This window comes from Patiria miniata, unplaced genomic scaffold (genome assembly GCF_015706575.1).
Source record: "Patiria miniata isolate m_02_andy unplaced genomic scaffold, ASM1570657v1 HiC_scaffold_12, whole genome shotgun sequence".
In the NCBI taxonomy this organism is placed as follows: domain Eukaryota; kingdom Metazoa; phylum Echinodermata; class Asteroidea; order Valvatida; family Asterinidae; genus Patiria; species Patiria miniata.
Genome location: NW_024037050.1, coordinates 2,305,249 through 2,323,008, shown reverse-complemented (window position 1 = coordinate 2,323,008; position 17,760 = coordinate 2,305,249). Strand labels below are relative to the sequence as shown.

The 17,760-nt window shown below is 40.9% G+C and overlaps 1 protein-coding gene across 1 annotated transcript; it reads right to left on the bottom strand.

Annotated features, from left to right (window-relative positions):
• Window positions 1-940: 940 nt before the first annotated feature.
• On the bottom strand, window positions 941-17,329 carry LOC119745178 (cytochrome P450 3A31-like). Its single transcript, XM_038221405.1, has 13 exons — window positions 17,078-17,329; window positions 15,279-15,372; window positions 14,707-14,759; window positions 13,950-14,046; window positions 11,709-11,825; window positions 10,667-10,758; window positions 8,971-9,119; window positions 7,402-7,532; window positions 6,591-6,713; window positions 4,609-4,829; window positions 3,575-3,712; window positions 2,267-2,429; window positions 941-1,601 (listed from the first exon to the last, which is right to left on the bottom strand). The coding sequence occupies exons 1-13, from the start codon at window positions 17,131-17,133 to the stop codon at window positions 1,512-1,514; spliced, it is 1,524 nt and encodes a 507-aa protein (XP_038077333.1). The 5' UTR covers window positions 17,134-17,329; the 3' UTR covers window positions 941-1,511.
• Between the last annotated feature and the right edge of the window lie 431 nt (window positions 17,330-17,760).

Sequence of the window (17,760 nt, the reverse complement as noted above, 5' to 3'; positions counted from 1 at the left end):
ATATTGCGCCTAAGTTATCAGAATGTAGTAGGCCTACATTAAAATTCATCACACCTGATTCGTTCTATTATGTAGTATATAAATTAATAGCAAACACATAAGGAATGCTTGTTAATGCAATGGTATAAAAAATAATTTCATGAGGTGACAGATGGAGCGTTCCAATCCTCGAGGCGAGGCCGTGTGGAATGGAACATTCCATCTGTCACCTCATGAAATTAGTCTTTCCATTGCACGAATGTGAACAAAAATAATTATTAGTTTTGTACAACACCTGAATAACTCCTCGTCATCTGATTGGTTAGAGCCACCAAAAGTGTGACCGTGCAACGGAAGTTCCATTTACCGTGCAATTGAACTTCTATTTACCGTGCAATGTAACTTCTATTTACCGTACAATGTAACTTCCATTTACCGTGCAATGGAACTCCCATTTACCGTGGAATATATGGAACTTCAGCGGCCGCGCTGTGAGTTGGGACATATAGAGATCAGTGGTTGGGACGACAAGTGGCACGTGATCAACCAATCAATCAACACGTGATCAACTACTCACCAATCAGGTGACGTGGATTCATTCAGGCGTTGTATAAAATACTTAATAGATCATATTTTTTGGTAACTAAGTTGCTTTAATAGTTGATTATCCATGTACATGACAGTTAAATTTTAATACATAAAGTTAAATCTGCCCTTCACCGACGCTATATATTATTTTAATAATAATTACTAAAAAAAACACAAATATACAAGCAAGTAGTCACTGACCATAATGCGCATGCGTCAGCTGGTATCGGAATGGGCCTCCAATTTTACCGTTCAAAAAGCCACGAATCGGAAATAAAAGGTAAAACTTATTTGATTAAGAAATAGGATTTTTGATAGCACCCGATAAAGAAAAAAATACATATTTTAATTTATTTAAAGGATTTTTTTTGGCGGGGGGGGGGGGGGTTAAATTGTTGGAGTTTAGCAGTTTAGCAGTTTTAGCAGTTGGATATATTTCACGCACGCGTATTGTGGTAAGTAATGGTACTTGGCTGCAGAAGCAGATTTGCAAAGCTGCCTATTTTGTAAAAAATCGCCAAATAATTCGATTAAAATCGTGAAATGTTGAATTAACTATGTCATAAATTCAATGGTCGAGCCTATTTTTTAATGCATTTCCTTTGGCGGCCAAAACAGACCAGCAGCCACATAAATTTGGACTATAGTTCCGCGTTAACAATTTTAGTGTTTGTACACATTGGCGCCATTTTGTATGGGCTGTCGCAAGCGCATATATTGAATTCGTGGTTGGCAACATTTTTTCTAGAAAAGTCATCAAAACGCCTCAATACGTAGGAAAAGGGCATGTTTAGGAATATTTTGTAGCTTTGGTGACAATTTTGTATTTTAAACATTCACATAATATTTTGGTAATTTTTAATAACTAGCCAACCACGCGTAGATTGATACTGAGGCTCCAATTCAAGAAACATCAGTTTGGTTTCCTAAGCCATACACGGTGTTTACAAGCTCTGTTCTTGCCTAGGCACCAGGCGGAGGTTGATGCCTTTCTCTGGGGTCATGAGTCCGCGCGTTCCACGAGTTGGGGGATTCTGATTGGACAAAAGAAGAAGAAAAATAAATTAGAACAATCTGTTTTGAACCCTTAATTTGAAACTATAGGGGCGAGATGTTTTAGAGGGAAATTCAATTAGTTGAATAGATCGAGTTTTTACTCGAGTTTCCCATGGTTTCCAATAGTTTAACTCTGGAAATTATAGATGCATATTTAGCTCTTAATGTACTGAATGTGACGCAAGAATACATCATGAACTTAGGACGCACATTCCAAACTTAGTGGTGTTTAAAAGTCTTAAGTCTACTCAATTCCATTCAATTCAATTCAGAGTCTCATTAATTCCCGTACAAACTAAGAAATAAATGAATAATGGCAGAGGCGTAAATCCTAGGATGGGGGGTGGTGGTGGAGGTATATCCCCTCTCCTTTTGACTAGGGGTGGTGGGCTATTGAATCATCCGTCACGTTTTCGTGATGAGAACAAAAATACGGATGTCGATGTATTTTTAGAACATCCCAACAACCAAACTGTATTCAACAGCACTGAAGAGTGGGGAAACAAAGTACAGAATCTTTTCGAATGCGCCGTTTAGATGTTAAGTGGGAGTATGAATATTGATTTACATCTATATCCTTAAGTGCGCCCCCTAGAGTGATGTGGTGCCCCCACCCACCCGACAGTCTGACAGATCTTCCTACCTCAGTCTTCGCGCAGATTTCCAGGCGGAATTTCTGAAATGTGCGAGTCAGCATGACTATCATCTCGACCATAGCGAAGCGGTAACCGATGCACATCCTCGGGCCCTGGCCGAAGGCGAGCCAGGTCATTGGGTCCATCTTGGCCTTGTTCTCGGCGGAAAACCTGCCCCATGTTAAACAAAAGGGTGACAGGAAGAGACATTATGTACAGGGGTAATGATCAATTTTTGAACAGGGGTAATTATTACACTGAGTACTTTTTATATAAAGGAGAGATTACGATGCATACTAAATTAGATTTTATTATAATTATTGTAAGACTGGCGGTATTCCTTTTAGACCATCAACTTAAGGAAAACAGCATGTGCCCCTATCCCCCCCACCCCTTTGCAGCTAACACCCCCCCCCCCCTCATTGAGCCAAACCTTGATCCGCACTGCCTTGGTTGACTTTGAAGGACATGTACTTTTAACAAACGCCTTAATAGAAACTTCTGTAACAGTGACATATTCATTCGAAAATGGGTGACAGTGTTAGCCACAAACTTTTCGTTCATCCCAAAAGCTATAAAAAAAAACACTATCCAATCGCCTGAAACAAAACAAGTAAAACATCTGTTCAAATAGCATTGAAAGGCTGCAAATATCACACCGTAGAGCCTTGCTCCTATCTTTGAAAATCGACGTGAAAACTGTATCATGTCATAGTCTAAGCCCGATGACATTTATCGACGTACGCATATTTCAGCTTCTGACCCCATTGGATCAGCGAATTTTTGTTCTGTACCTTGTAAACATAATGTAACAAGCTCGAACGGATTTCGGAAGCTGCGGCCGTGCAGGCCAACGAATGCGGGTCATGCATGACAGCATGAATCATGTGATTGTGCCATTTAATTTCTGGAAAGAGTAGTGTTTTGAGTAAAAAAAAATATAAAAAAAAAATCAGTTTTTTTGACCCCAGTGACCCCAAGATGACCTTTGACCCCAGTTTGGTCATGTGACATGTTGGGGCTGGGCTACTGATACTTTTGACACAAAGGTTGGTTGAAATCGGTCAAAATAATTATGTAGGAGCGATAGACAATGTCAGCGCTCGTTACTAACAGACTAACGTAGAGACTTGATGTTTAATTGAGCTGCTATCTGGCAGCTAAATGGTCACATATTTCGCATCTATGCCCTTTTTTCCCACGATGTTTCATATAGATTTCTATATAGATTCGGCACTATTTTTTGTGCAACATAGTAATGAATTTTCTTTTTAAATCTGCAGTAAGTTTCCAATTGTTGAAGTCTAGTTCCTCACCTCTCCGGGTCGAAGGTGAACGGGTCCTTCCAGTAGTCGGGATCAGTTTGGATGGCGTAGACGCCAATCTCGACCAGGGTGCCCTTGGGAATTTTGATACCTTTCACAACGCAGTCCTCTGAACAAACTCGATCGAGACTATAAGCAAAAAAAAAGACATTGTTGCAGCATATAAACTTGCAACATTTACATTTCTTATTGACTATGGGGACTACAAAAACATGCAAGAATGTCTTCTTTTCCCCAGTTCGTTTCCAGAATCATGCACAATAATGTGGCGTTTCTGTCCTTGAATATGTTGTCTTTATGTGTACTCACAAATTATTTCCTTTTATAAGACGAGATTTTGGAGGAATTTTACGAGAATTTTTAATATCAGAAAAGCTTCCGTTCAAATCTTTGATATTTGTTGGTTTGTTTGTGTCTGCCATTTTTTGTGTGGAACTTGAGAAAACGTCCAACAAAACGGTGATTATCAAAGAAACCACAATGGGAAATAGATGGGTCGTTTTTTTAAAATTAAGCACAGGGTTAGCAAAGATATTGAAAAGCGAGATTTGATCCTGTGCTTTCCAAAACGTGGCACTTAACTACATGCTCTACATGGCGGTGCAAAAAGAAGAAAACCAAATTTTGACAGCAGTTTTCACCTACTTGCTGAGCACATTTCAAAAATTAAATTAAATGGTATTAAAATATTGATCTTTAAACATAAGTGACGAAAAAATTATTGCAAATGCATCTTTTGTCTCTGAGATATGGTAGTTTAAAAATGTCATGTGTCAAACCTGTTTGTCCACGGACGGCTTTATTCCATCCGCTTGACTGAGCTCCGGAGCTTGATTTGAAAACAAAAAACCTCTAAACTAGACTTACACACGTGGACAACAGTGATTTTGGTGACTTCAAAATGTAGCTAATAACATTACCCAAAGGTCTATAGAAATGACGTCATCATAAGACGATTAGATTCAAAATTATGACCCCTTCAAAGAGGGTGGACTTTCTTTCTGTTGCGGTGTTAAGTTACTCACGAGGCGGCTGTGGGATACAATCTGAGCGACTCCCGGATCACCATATCCATGTAGGTCATTTTGTTGACCTTCTCCTGTGTGACATCGTCCCCTCCGCCCATAACATCATCGATCTCTTGAATCAGTTTCTCTTGTACTTCCGGGTGCATAGCCAGCATGAAGAATATGAAAGACAAGGTGCCGGGACTCGTCTCCGTGTTACCCGCGAAGACACTCATACTCTGTCAAGCAAGAACAACACAATATATAACTACGTTTTTAGAAACTCAACTACATTTTTGCAGGGTGCCATTATTGTGACAAGGACTGCACGTATAAGCTCAGTGTATGTTTGAGATATTTTGATAAATTAACTTAAAATTAGTCGATATATTCTGCAACGGAACGGAGTATCATTTTTTTTTTCGAAATACACTGTAAAAAAGGTTGGATAAAACAATGTTGGGCAATGTAATTCACCCAGAATTGGTATGAAATTATCTCATATTGGGTTGAATTGGGTAAAAACTGTCAAACTATTGGGAATAATCTGCCCAAGAGTGTTGGCAGTTGATAATTCGACCAGTGTTGGTCGAATTATCAACCCATTTTGCCCAACTTTTTTACAGTGTAGTCAGGCAGATTGGTGCACAATATATTGGAATTGTTCATTTGATGATAAAGCATGACATTTGGCACACAGTCAGAGTATGTCATGGAAAAAATTACTTGGCTATAAGGCCATCGGAGATTCGCCCCTTGAAAAAAAATCATAGATTTACATGCAATGGCCGACATTTTAACAATTTGAAAATGTCTTGTTATCCTATGATATTTTTTTCAAAGGACAAATCTGCGATGGTCCTATAGCCAAATACCTTTCCCATGTAATACTCTATGTGCCAAATGCCATGCCTTTATCATCAAACTGAATAATCTTATCACCAATCTGCTGTACTAAAATGGGTGATGGACGTCAGGACTGTGCAGGGCGAGTAAAAAAAAAGGAACCCAAACAGTACCCTTTTTTTGTGAAGAATGTCTGCATGTAGCGCTTTCCAAATCTAGGATATGAAAGCCCATTAATAAGCTTTATTTTATTGAAAGAATCATGATTCCAATCACTCATGTACTCTTCCAGTTATGGAATTTTGAAGACAAAACACCGTTTTTCAACCTTGTCCACCGATAAACATTTAAGGTACGTGATATTTCAGTAAAAATGAAACCATGTTATATGCTGAAATGATATTAGAATAATTCCATAAGTCTCCGGGGTAGCCAAGTAAAAGGAAGGCTAGGCAAAACTATAAACTCTTGGCATTATAAAACATTTTTATTTTAACATTGGAAGAAGAAGGTTCTTAAATAAATGTTATGATATGAAGTGTCAATTATGATGTGTTTTTTGATACGTGAATAGTTTTCGATATCACTGGCCTTTGATGTGATCCGTGGACAAGCTTAAAAAAAAACGGTGTTTGTGTTCAAAATTCCATAACTGGAAAAGTACACGGGCGATTTGAATATTTCTTTCACTAATAGACCACTTATTAGTTTGCCTTTCATATCCTAGATCTGGAAAGCGCTACATGCATAACTTCTTTAAATAATAGGGGCATCATTTGGGTTTCGTTTTTTGATACACCCTGTGTGTAAGAGTGGTCAACTTTGGAGATTTATGGCCGCAATATTCCACTTCGCCCTGACCCCCACTCCAACCCCCAACCCCCGATTAAAAAGGAAACAAATCGGGTACATGTATTTATATAGCTTTCATTCTGTATCTTGAATCAACACCTTGGAGAACTGTAAGTATTTTTTCGTGCATAATAGAAGTGAGGATGTTAACATCACTTATTAATGTCTCTGACAACATATCTACTGGCCTGCAACCTCTGATGTCGTAATCTACTTTCATTTTTTTTAACTTCTTTAAAAGTCGGAATTTCGTATGTACTTTTCCTTCTGAAAATTCGACTTCGATTTTATATTCAACGAACCATTGCGAAAATCTCCTTGTCTGTAAGAGCGCGTTTCTGTAGCTGGCGGCCGTTGATGGTGGTGGCACTCGAGTTGAGTTCCTCATTGGCGTTCATCATCAGCTGAAGAAAATCCATGTATTTCTAGACAAAAAGGACGATGAAATAATAATAGAGCAAATTAAAGAAGGATAATTGAAACACTATGGATTTTTGTTAGGAAGCGTTCGTATCATCTCATTAATATGTAAAGTGTATATTATTTGCCCGATAGTGTTTCCGACGTCTATGAAATTTTGTATTGGATTAAAATTGGTGTACTAGGGCAAAATTCCCCTACCTTGGGAGTTTTACCCGCTACCCCGGTCCATTACACTCGAAAAACTCCTGGGATGGCCCGGAATCTAAATCAAAATCTGCTCAGTCCTTTTCAGGGTCAAACATGACACTTTTATGGTTCAAATATTACCTAGAAATAAGTCATTTGTGATGTAATTTCAGGCAGAAACCTCAAGTTACAATTATTGCAGCACCAGTATTTTGGATATTTTTGCAATCATTGTATATTTCCTCAATTACTTCTGTTCTGTTTATTTATTAATTAATTTATTTAATATTATTATTATTATTTTAAGAGTTTTGCTTGGCTCATTTGTCCATCTATTTGTTGACATATCCACGTTCCCCAGTTATTTTCCAGCATCCCTCTTTCCTGTGAGGGATGTAACACCACCTCCCATTATCCGCCCATTTGACAGTCGTGTTTCCATTCCCCCCCCCCCTTCCCCACCCACCCCGGACTCGCCCTTCTTTTTGACCGCGTCATCATTACCGAACTATTGGGATCGGCCCTGCGGCTGTCCATGGTGCCCTTGATAAGCTGAGTGAAGTAATCCACAGACTCATGAGGATGAATGGAGCAGCCTAGGTACTTGAAGATGGGTTCCAACTGCGGAAACAGCACTGCAAGGTATACGGACAAAATCGGTTGGTTAAACTTTCTGTGATAACCTGATTGTTTACTCCTTATTCATTGCTGTTTAGTGACACGCCATTTGGCAGTTGTAGAGACTGGTCTCCCCCAGCCTCAAGCTACGAATCTGTAGCCTTCGATCAAGTTTCGAGTTCTTAGAATGTCCAATGCATATTTATGGTTGCAGACCAAAAAGTCACCAAATAGGCGCACAATTTGCGTACGTCAACCAACGACTGTTGCATGCCGTCACTTTCTCGTTTAGTAGAGAATTGTCGGCCACAGTCTTGGAGCTAACAAAAAAATAGAGTCCCAGCCCTGAACCGGGCTTAAGCTTGTCTTTTGAGACGTTTAAGTCGTTTTGGTTTCAAACTGGCGATGGACCTGAGGGATGATCCTGTTGAAGGACTCGGGAAAATTACTAAATGAAACAGGATTACCCCGTAAACAGTGGCGTAGCCACCGGGGGGGGGGGGCCTTGGGGAGGGGCGACCGCCCCCATGAAACCTTGTCGCCCCCCCCCCCAGTCGCCCCCCCCCCCCACCGAGATTTTGAGTTTCTAAAAAAATTATCATTGATCTACATGACGCCATGGGCGTCAATCCTGGGGGGGACAGGGGGACTGGTCCCCCCCCCCCACACTTTTTGAACTCGTGTCTCATTTACAGGGCCCTATTATGTACTACAATGTATCTTTTGCTTAGAAAATATTGGTTAAAGTGGTCAGAAATTGCCTCAGATAGCACCACAGAGCATTTAGAATCCAAATTTTTTCTGGGCCCTTAAGCGGGCCCCGAACCCCACGCCTATAGCTCAGAATTCTGGTTGCTGATTCAATGACTCCAACCTCGAAAAGAATGTTCAAAAATTTTCTTATGCCTTTAGCTGAGAAAACCTCGAAAATCATGTTTAAATTATTATCTTTTGTGCTGAGATAATTATTGGTTAAAGTGGTAAGAAATTGCCTCAGATCACACCACAGAGCATCGAGAATCCAATTTTTTTCGGGGCCCTTAAGCGTGCCCCGAACCCCACGCCTATAGCTCAGAATACCGATAGCTGATTCAATGACTCCAACCTCGAAAACGATGTTCAAATAATTATCTTTTGCTAAGAAAATATTAGTTAAAGCATGGAGGAAAGTGGTAAGAAATTGCTTCAGATCACACCACAGAACATCTAGAATCCAATTTTTTTCGTACGATTGACGCCCCTACATGACGCCCCCCATGAAATGCCCCCCAGCGCCCCCCCCCCCCCCCCCCCCCCACTGAAAAATTCCTGGCTACGCCACTGCCCGTAAAACGGTTATGGTATTTAGTCCTTATACTGTACGCGTACGCTGAGCGTGTCTACCATGCTTTATTATAACCACCTTCCCCTCATAAGAAAACCCAGGAAAATAGCCCTCATCGTTATAGAACTTACTGATAACAAACCAAGGCAGGTAGAAGGTCTTAAACCTAATCCACATGGCATTGGCTTGGTTCATCAGGACAGTCATGTCTTCTTGTGAGGTTGCTCTGAGCGCGAAGAAGCAGTACGATCCTACGTCGATGCCATACTCGCACATGTACCTGTCACCAAACAAAGAAATGACTAATTATGACATTCGAGGGCTGAGGTTGTTTTCTTTTTAAATCAACTCTTGACCTATTCTGAACACAGACTCTGTATTACTCTCAATTGTAAGGCATGTGTGAGGGGTGCAGACCAGTAAACAGGCCCAAAATTGCCTGTTACGCTGGCCAAATCACGATTTGTATGCCCTCAAATGGTATGCCATTAGAGGATTTTGCTGGCCATGAAATTGAGGGTTTTTAACATATGGGTGGAAGCCGTTCACAGGACTGCGAGCTCGTACTGTTGTGAAATTTGGATGAAATCAGGCCCTAAAATGGCTTTATGGAGCGCAGGCATCATTTTTTTTCAAAATGGCGATAGGCATGCAGGATTACTTTTACGGGAGATTATCTTGGGATGGAATTTCCTCCCAAAAGTCATTGGTTAACCTCCCAAAAATGGAACAGAAATGAAAGATGTTGAAATAAGCTTTGATTTGATGGGTGTTTTAAAAACACCTTGAGGAGTTGTGAGTCTTTCAAATATGTTTGGAAGTGCGCGTTGTTATTACCGAGGTGGAGTCAATGTATTGGTCTGCACCCTCCATAGGCTGAAGGGATCTAATTCCGTTTCGCAAAATCTTGTGACGCAAGCGCAGGTCAAGGGAGGTATGGGTCTTGTGCGAATGGGTCATGCTGACAAAAATCGTCCAACATGAGAGCGCAAAGCGATCGGGCCCACGTACCTGCGCCCCTGCATAGGGCAGCGGGTTTTGTGAATGTTACTGTTGGCATTGTGAAGTTGAAGTGTGAACCACTAAGTCGAACTATTGTCATGTCAACGCGAGCGTAAAACAATAACGGTCGTACCGTTCCACACTTGTTGTTTCTCTTTATTTACACAAATAATAGTGATTGTGTATAGTTCAGGACATTTTAACATAATCGCCAAAATTATTGTACAATGGTGACAAAGGTGACATGGAAAAACTGTGCAATGAAAATGAAATTTAGCGCTCACAGGTTCGTTTCACGCCATTTTTTTTCGATAGTTGGTCCCCTCTGCAGTCTGCACTATGCTATGGAAATTGCTATTGATAACCAGCTATAAATCGTTGCGCGACCAGCCACGGTAGGCTGGTTCCAAATAGTCGACTAGCGTAGTCAATCATCGTCGGTTATATACAGAGTTCGGGCTAACTTTAGTTTACTATAGTTAACCATAGGTCAACAATAGTTCTGCGCGAACTTGTCCTAAGCTAGCTATAGCATAACGCAATCCTGTGTGCTTGCTGCCACGAAGCATCTCCCCGTACAAAGACTTTGGTGAAGTTGCCCGACCTCACAGGCAATGTTTGGCATGAGGTCAGGTGTCCTGCAGTCTAGTGACATCAATGCGTATACGCATGATGAGATAAGATATAAGATGTGGAAACGTTGGCTTCAATGTAAGCAAAACTCTGGAATAGAGATTGTTTCTGTCTTCTTATAATAACCGTAACTTGATTGAATTTAGGGGTACAAAGAAAAGGAGTGACGCTCTTCTCTGAAGTTTGGCTTACTTGTGGATATCCAAGACGCCCTCCGTCTTCTTTTCGTTCTCTTTAAGATTCTTAACAGTCTCGTCAGCACACTCGGTCACCATTGGCAACATCTGAGGATGAAAGTAAACACGGCATTCATTTGAAAAGTTACTACAAACAGTCTGTCTTGAGATCAGAAGAAGATATCAAATACCAAGTACCCATGAGAAAAATCTCCGGCGCTTGCGTCATTGGTGATCCAAGATTGTGGACGGCTACTAAAGCCAGACCAGTTCAATTCAATTCAGTTCAATTCAGGATGCGTTCGAGTAGCTCACCCGCATCGACTCGGGTAAAGGCACTGGTCGGGTTAGCCACGTACTACAGCCGGGCTAATCGAACGCTCAACTTGCCGCGGGTCATCACGATCCTCACGTGACACCCGTAGCCGTGGCCTGTTTTCCGTCAATTGCAAACTCAAAAACGGTGGGCTGGAATTATAGCCTCAAAAGTCGCAATGAACTCAATAAATGATAACCGTTATAGACTTCAAATATAGTTTATTTTAAGTCCACTTGAGCCTGCGCTGTCCGGCCACCATAAGTTCTCCGCTTCTTGGACGAAAACACATGCGTGTGAAGTATATCCACCACTGACTCTACGAGAGTGAGCCCCGAGAATGACGTCAGAGCTAATCGAACGGCACGGGGCTGACCGTGTCGACCCGGGTGAGCTACTCGAACGCACACAATATTCAAACTCACATTTATTTCCATACCAAATGAGAAGTTTAAGCAGATAATACATGAATAAGTACATGAAATTGTCGAAAAGGGTGTAAAAAGCGGAAAATATAGGTATGGAGGCATCATAGAAGCCTTGACTTGCATGTAGCGGATTCTGTCTCTCGACTTGTCGAGAGCACGACTGTGTACAGCAAGCCTCGCCCTGAAAAAGTACTATACGCACATAGCAACGAATGTAGCAAACGGATGATTAATTGTGCAATATGCAAATAATATCCATGGAGCGAAGGGAGCTAACACTTGAGATGCGATTATAGAAATAGCTTTTACCGTACCTTCTGCATTTTGTGCTTGGTGAAAACCAACGCGACTGTCTCCCTCATAGCCTTCCATCGGTCTCCCTTCAGGTTCAAAAGGTCAAAGTTCGTCTCTTCCGGACGAAGCGGGAAACCCTGTTTGATAAGAGGAAAGGCAGCAGAACTAATTGAACACAATTCTTGAATAGCCATTCTTGTCCTTTTAGAGTACCTGATGACACCTCGCCTGCAGAAATAATTCTGATATATCCAGAGGGATGGTGTATGTCGTGAAAGGATGCTACAGTCAGTATTTCGGCCTTTTGTACGAATTTTGCTGGAAAAAATCATCTGACCGCGTTGGTTTTGGAAACGCCCCTTTTTCTTGCTTATTTTATGCGGGATAGATCACTCTTAAAATTGTTCAACCAAAACAAATGTGGACAAACACAAGCTGTTTCGGATGTTTGTAGTGACTCTGTGACATGTGATGATGACACGACGACTTCCAGTGTCATCGAAAACACATGTGACGTACATAACATGTGAATATTTCAGCATTCACAAGTAGATACTAACATATATTTAAAAAAAAAACCTTTAATGTGATGTCACATGACGGTGATGACACCATCATGAAGTCACTTCAATTTTCATTTGTAAGATATCCCGGTCTCAGTACCTGCCCACTTACCAAGTTACAACCAAATCGAACCTAAAGCTCTGTAATAGATATAGGCCTTATGAATGCCCCTTTAATGTGACGTCACATGACATCGCTCTTAATATTGTTCAACCCCCCCTCCCTCCAAAAAAAGCTATAAATATGCCAAAAATCCCCTCTTGAAGGTTTATTCCCCTATATGCGGAAGTGCTCTAGTCACAAGCGTGGAGTTGCTGGTATGTGGTGGTTGTAGTATTGTCAACCTCTAAAAGAGATGTGCTGGTCAATGTAAAACACGTCTCGGGGTGCTTCTGGTATTTTGTTCGGCGAGATATTTTCTTACCATCCTTGAGTAAACACGTAAGAGCCATCATCAAGGCATAAAATGTATATAATTTGAAGTCCGAAAACAGTACTTCAATAGATAGCATCGAATGGGCGTGGCTCGTAAAATAGATAGGAAAGGTGCCCAACTTATTCAAAAGTTCAGTCCGACTTCCTTAATTGGGTCTGTAATTTTTTTTTACTGACAGGTGCATTCAAAACCTTTTCGAAACACCGTCACCTTACATGTATATGATAACAAATGAGATTTGATGACTACAGATTTTGTTGAATGTACCAGAACGTCACAACTGACTTTGATATTTTACATCAATGATAACACGTCAATGAGTTTTCTGTAAAAACAAATCCTTATTGTAACAGTAAAGTCGTTGTAAACGCGTCGGACGTGAATGTTTTAGTACAGAATCGTATATTTTGCTGGTAGGCAAAATTGCACGATATACAGGCCTACTTCAACCAGCAGCCAAAAGCAACAAGAGGTTGGGGCTTAAACCATCACTGCAACCATGGGCGTCGCCAGGATTTTTTCTATAGGGGGGCAAAGCACATTATTTCCAAAAATCCTTGTACTTTCTCTTGCATATTCTCACTTAATCATTTTTGGAGGGTGGTCGGGGCCAGGGTGTGCCATTTGCCCACCCCATCCCCATTGACACCCCTGCGGATGCCCATGTTGTTAAATGTGCATTAAATTAACAGCAGTATGACTGCACACCTCGTCTTCCCTCCCCCCTTCTTTTTCTCCTTTTGTGTGTGCGTGGCTTTTCTGATGGGGCAAAGGGGAGGGGGCGCCCCCTGTCCCATCCTTGCGACGCCCATGACTACAACGGCCAAAAATGGGGCATGTGAGAAAAGCCAGGAGAAACCTTACGGCAAATATACAGTTTGCAGTAAAAAAGAAATGGCCTAAATTGCGGCTTTGCCTGAATACTGTAGGCCTATTCCCCTTCCTCTTTCCAAGTTTTCCACAGTCGGTAAATTTCAAGATATGTTCTGATTTCCCGCTACTTTAGCTACTCACGTAGTGACATTGCAACTCTCAAACAGACCGAGTGCCCATGTCAAGACTTTGCACATTGATATCGAAACGAAAAGCCCTACAGATTGGGCGAAAAATTCACACCGCAAGCTTATCGACTGCGTGTCTCAGAACTGTATCAAGCCGGCAAAGAAATTTCAGAAACTGAATTTCGATCCGATGTTTGGAAGAAGTGTTTCCCATTGTACATCATGCATCTCCCACATTGTCTTTCCTTTACAAATCTCACCTGTCGATCTGCGAAGTTGGTGAATTGCTTCACCATGATCTCTCGGACGAAGTCGACATCGGAGCTGATGATGACCTTTCTGGCTCCGCGCGAGATACTGCGGTAACCAACAAAAAGAGAACAGGAATTTAATAGGGCATATTCACGAGTCGGCCATATTAAATTGAAAGCGAGGTAAAATGTTCATTTTTGGAACTTGCGAATAGAAATAAAAGCAATGAAATAAAGTTAATTACCAGTCTGCTCTGATGAATAATTTAAGTTTTGTGATTAAACATATACCCTAATGTTTGAAGCCACATTTAGAAAAATAATGAAAGTGAGGCTTGGATAAATAGTCTTAATAGTCTGGACCCCCCCCCCCCCCCCAAAAGGCTGATATGGTTTGGGATTGGAAACATTTGCCCTTAGGCATTAACATTTTCACAACATGCAGGATTTTACACAGCTCTCACAACACAGCAATAAAATTCATTAAGGCAAGGAACTTGTTGTTAAATTGACAGATGTGCAGTGATGCGTATTAAACTGAAACTACATGAAACTCGTATGGGTTTAGTCCGAGGATAAGGAGTATCTGCATTCACAAACAATTTCAAAATTGACTTCATGGTTTTGTTTATTCAAAAATAGTGCGACTGGCACTTTTTTGTGACATACTGTCGAACTTATTCAGAGCTCAAAGAAGGTGGCATCAGAAGTTTTGTCAGTTGCAGGGATATTTAAACCAATTAACGATTGTATTGTATAACCTTACCCAAATGTCTTGCCGTATTCCTTGGTCCATTTCTGCAAGGCTTTGTAAACTCCCTATAAACAAGTATATAACAATTTAATAGTGGTTGTATACAACAGACATTGCTAAATAGATTTGGAGTTAACTGATATGTTAACAAATCTGACGGCCATGAGTTGTATGCCTGCGTTTGTGCATTCCTTCGAATGAAAATCAACTTGATTTTGGATTTACACTATCTGCGCCAAATTATTCTTTTCTCTTTGTAAAAGTTTGATAGTGGGGCAGATATGTGGAATTTTGGGGAGAATTGTGACTTTGATGATGCAAGGATGACATTTGGCACGCAGTCAGAGCATGCTCTTGACTGTTTTGTCGTCAACAAAATCCTGTGCAATACATAACCTACTATGCGCAGACAGCGTCGGGGCGTTTCTCGATCGCCCCTTTGCGAAACCCTGCGTTTCTTTCTGACCCGCATAAAAAACACTGCTCTGCCTCTTTTGGATTTTACAAGTTCTTTCAAATGAAACTGCTAAATCTTTCATCAACCCTTCGATGAAAAAAATCAATGTTGCGGTAGACAGACTTACGATTTTGAATCCGAACAGGTTGCCGAATATCGGGAGAGGCGTCGGTCCCTTCAGCCCCAGTTTACCGAAGAACGTGAGCTGGTCATACGTCCTCCTGCAAAAGTACAAGACACTTTACACCGGTGTCGGACTGGCGACGGTTCTAGAGTCGCACCGAGCCAGATTATTCCAAGTATATAAAGTAGGCCTACATGAGAAATGCGACATTTGAAAAACAAAATTTGGTTCGGCGTGATGACTCTGCCAGTCTTATCCACCCCACCCCCATCCCCGCCCCCCCCCCACCAAAAGAAGTGAAACTACATGTATCCTCACAAACCACCAAACGCAGGGCGTATACGCGTAACCGACGGAACACATGTTCATGATCGAGAAGCATCAAGAACTCCGAAATACTTTCCCTGATAATGAGAAAGTTTTGAAAGTTTTGCATAATCTCATAATCTGATATATATATATATTTTTTTAAAGCATTGATCGCAAAGAGATTGTTTCCCAATATTTGTTTGAGAGGATGTATAAGGGGGGTCGTCCACATTTTGGTTTGCAAATAATATACCTTCCAGCGTTATTTACAATGTCCTTTTCATCATCAAAGTCATTGATCCTGGTTTCAATATCGGGGAAAGAAAACAATTGTATAACATTTCTGCGAATCAGTATTCTGATATCGCTAGGTAGCTTCTCATTTCCTCTTGACTTCATTTTTAAAGAGAGTGTAGTTTTATATAACAGTTTGTTTCAAATTATTGAGAACAAAAAGTTCACTATAGATTTCACCGGCTATTTTAAAACGTTTATCATCCAAATTCACCGTTTCTAATATTCAACTTCGTCCATCAACATCGATTTAGTGCACTTCCATGGATGACCAAATTTGAAATTGAATAAGACTAAATTGGTTTTGTTAAAGGCGTGTGAAATTTTTATCGGACGAAATTGGATGTTAGAGTTGGTGAATTTGAATATTTTGTTTTAAATAGCCGGGAAAACCTATTTAACCGAAAAATATATACCATTAGGGAGGCATTCCCATAGACTTGTGCACAATTTTTTTCTGACTTTTCTCACCTTAACCCCAATTTTACCTTATCATACCCCAAAAATTTGGGTATTTTTTTCTACTAAATGGACCACGAGCTTCGATCTAGCCTATTTGCGACTCTAAAAAATGTTGGCCCCCTTTTTGCTTTACTATCGTAAATTATGTAATTTGGGAAACATTTTAGCGTTAGAGGTATACCTCTAACGCTAAAATGTCTCCCAAATTACATAATTTACGATAGTATAAAAGGGGGCCGTATCGTAAGTCCGACGCCTCATTAGTCCGAGATTTCAGAAGTTTGAGGCGTCGGATTTCTAGGCATTGAACTTAGGGATTCGGCCTCATAGCTCCGACGCCTCATAGGTCCGACGCCTCATAAGTCCGACAACGGACAAACGATGTTTCGGACTTATGAGACGTCGGACTTGTGAGGCGTCGGGCTCAATATGCGTGGACCCCGCAAAAAGTACAACTCCAACATAGTTAATTTTTCGTTTGAGCCAGACCATTATTGCTATACTACTAAGAGTTTCCTTGTGTGTATAAACTAGGACCAGAAACCCTCGAAATAGTCTTGTGGGTGTGCCTTTAAAATCACCGACATCTTTAAAATTGAAGTACCAACCCCAAGTACTGACTTTGTCCAACTCATGAACCAAAACTGTGGTAGAGACAGCCCTTCGACATTCTTAAAATCAGTCCTTATACATGCTCGTTTAAAAAATACCATTGAAAAAAAAAGGAGCATACTTACCACCCAATATACGCCAGCAGTGCGCTGAGCAAAACGATGGTGATGGTTCCGATCATGTTTACGATGGGACGGAGGCAGATTGATACCTGCCGCTCGCTCGTGTGCCCGCTGATCTGATGTATGAAGAGCCCCGTAACCTCAGTTTTATTATGGACAGCGTGATCTTCGTTTTACGAGTCGGCGTCATGTGCGTGGCGCGCGTACCATACCAGCAAAAGCAATCCCCTCCCATTCGACATGTCGGAGATTTTAAAGGCACACACACAAAACTATTTCGAATGGGACTTTTTTAGCCCTGGCGTGAATGGGAGCAATAACGAATGTCACGTGATGTGAGTTCCACTAATCAAATGACAAGTTATATAACTATATGTCAGTTATATAATAAAAACTTTCACACGGTTGAGTTGCTGGAATGGACCAATGAAATGCCGCTGTTGCCTGATACAACAATGATCCTAACTGTTCAATGGTATTCCCCATTCATTATATAACCGACATACATACAGATCCTTGTCATTTGATTGGTGTAACTCACATCACGTGACATTCGTTATTTCTCCCATTCACGCCGCGGCTCAAAAAGTACTATCCGCCCATGGGGAATGGGAAATACTATTGACCAGTTAGGATCATGACGCGGTTTTTGTGTGCAAATGCCATAAATATAGAATAAAAAGACT

Excerpts from the sequence above, each read along its gene's own strand:
- LOC119745178 (XM_038221405.1), bottom strand. The coding sequence starts at position 17,133 with ATGATCGGAACCATCACCATCGTTTTGCTCAGCGCACTGCTGGCGTAT. Across the intron at positions 15,373-17,077 it reads CTGCTGGCGTATATTGGGTG|GAGGACGTATGACCAGCTCA; the intron begins GTAAGTATGCTC and ends GTACTTTTGCAG. Across the intron at positions 10,759-11,708 it reads CCAAGCACAAAATGCAGAAG|ATGTTGCCAATGGTGACCGA; the intron begins GTACGGTAAAAG and ends TTTCATCCTCAG.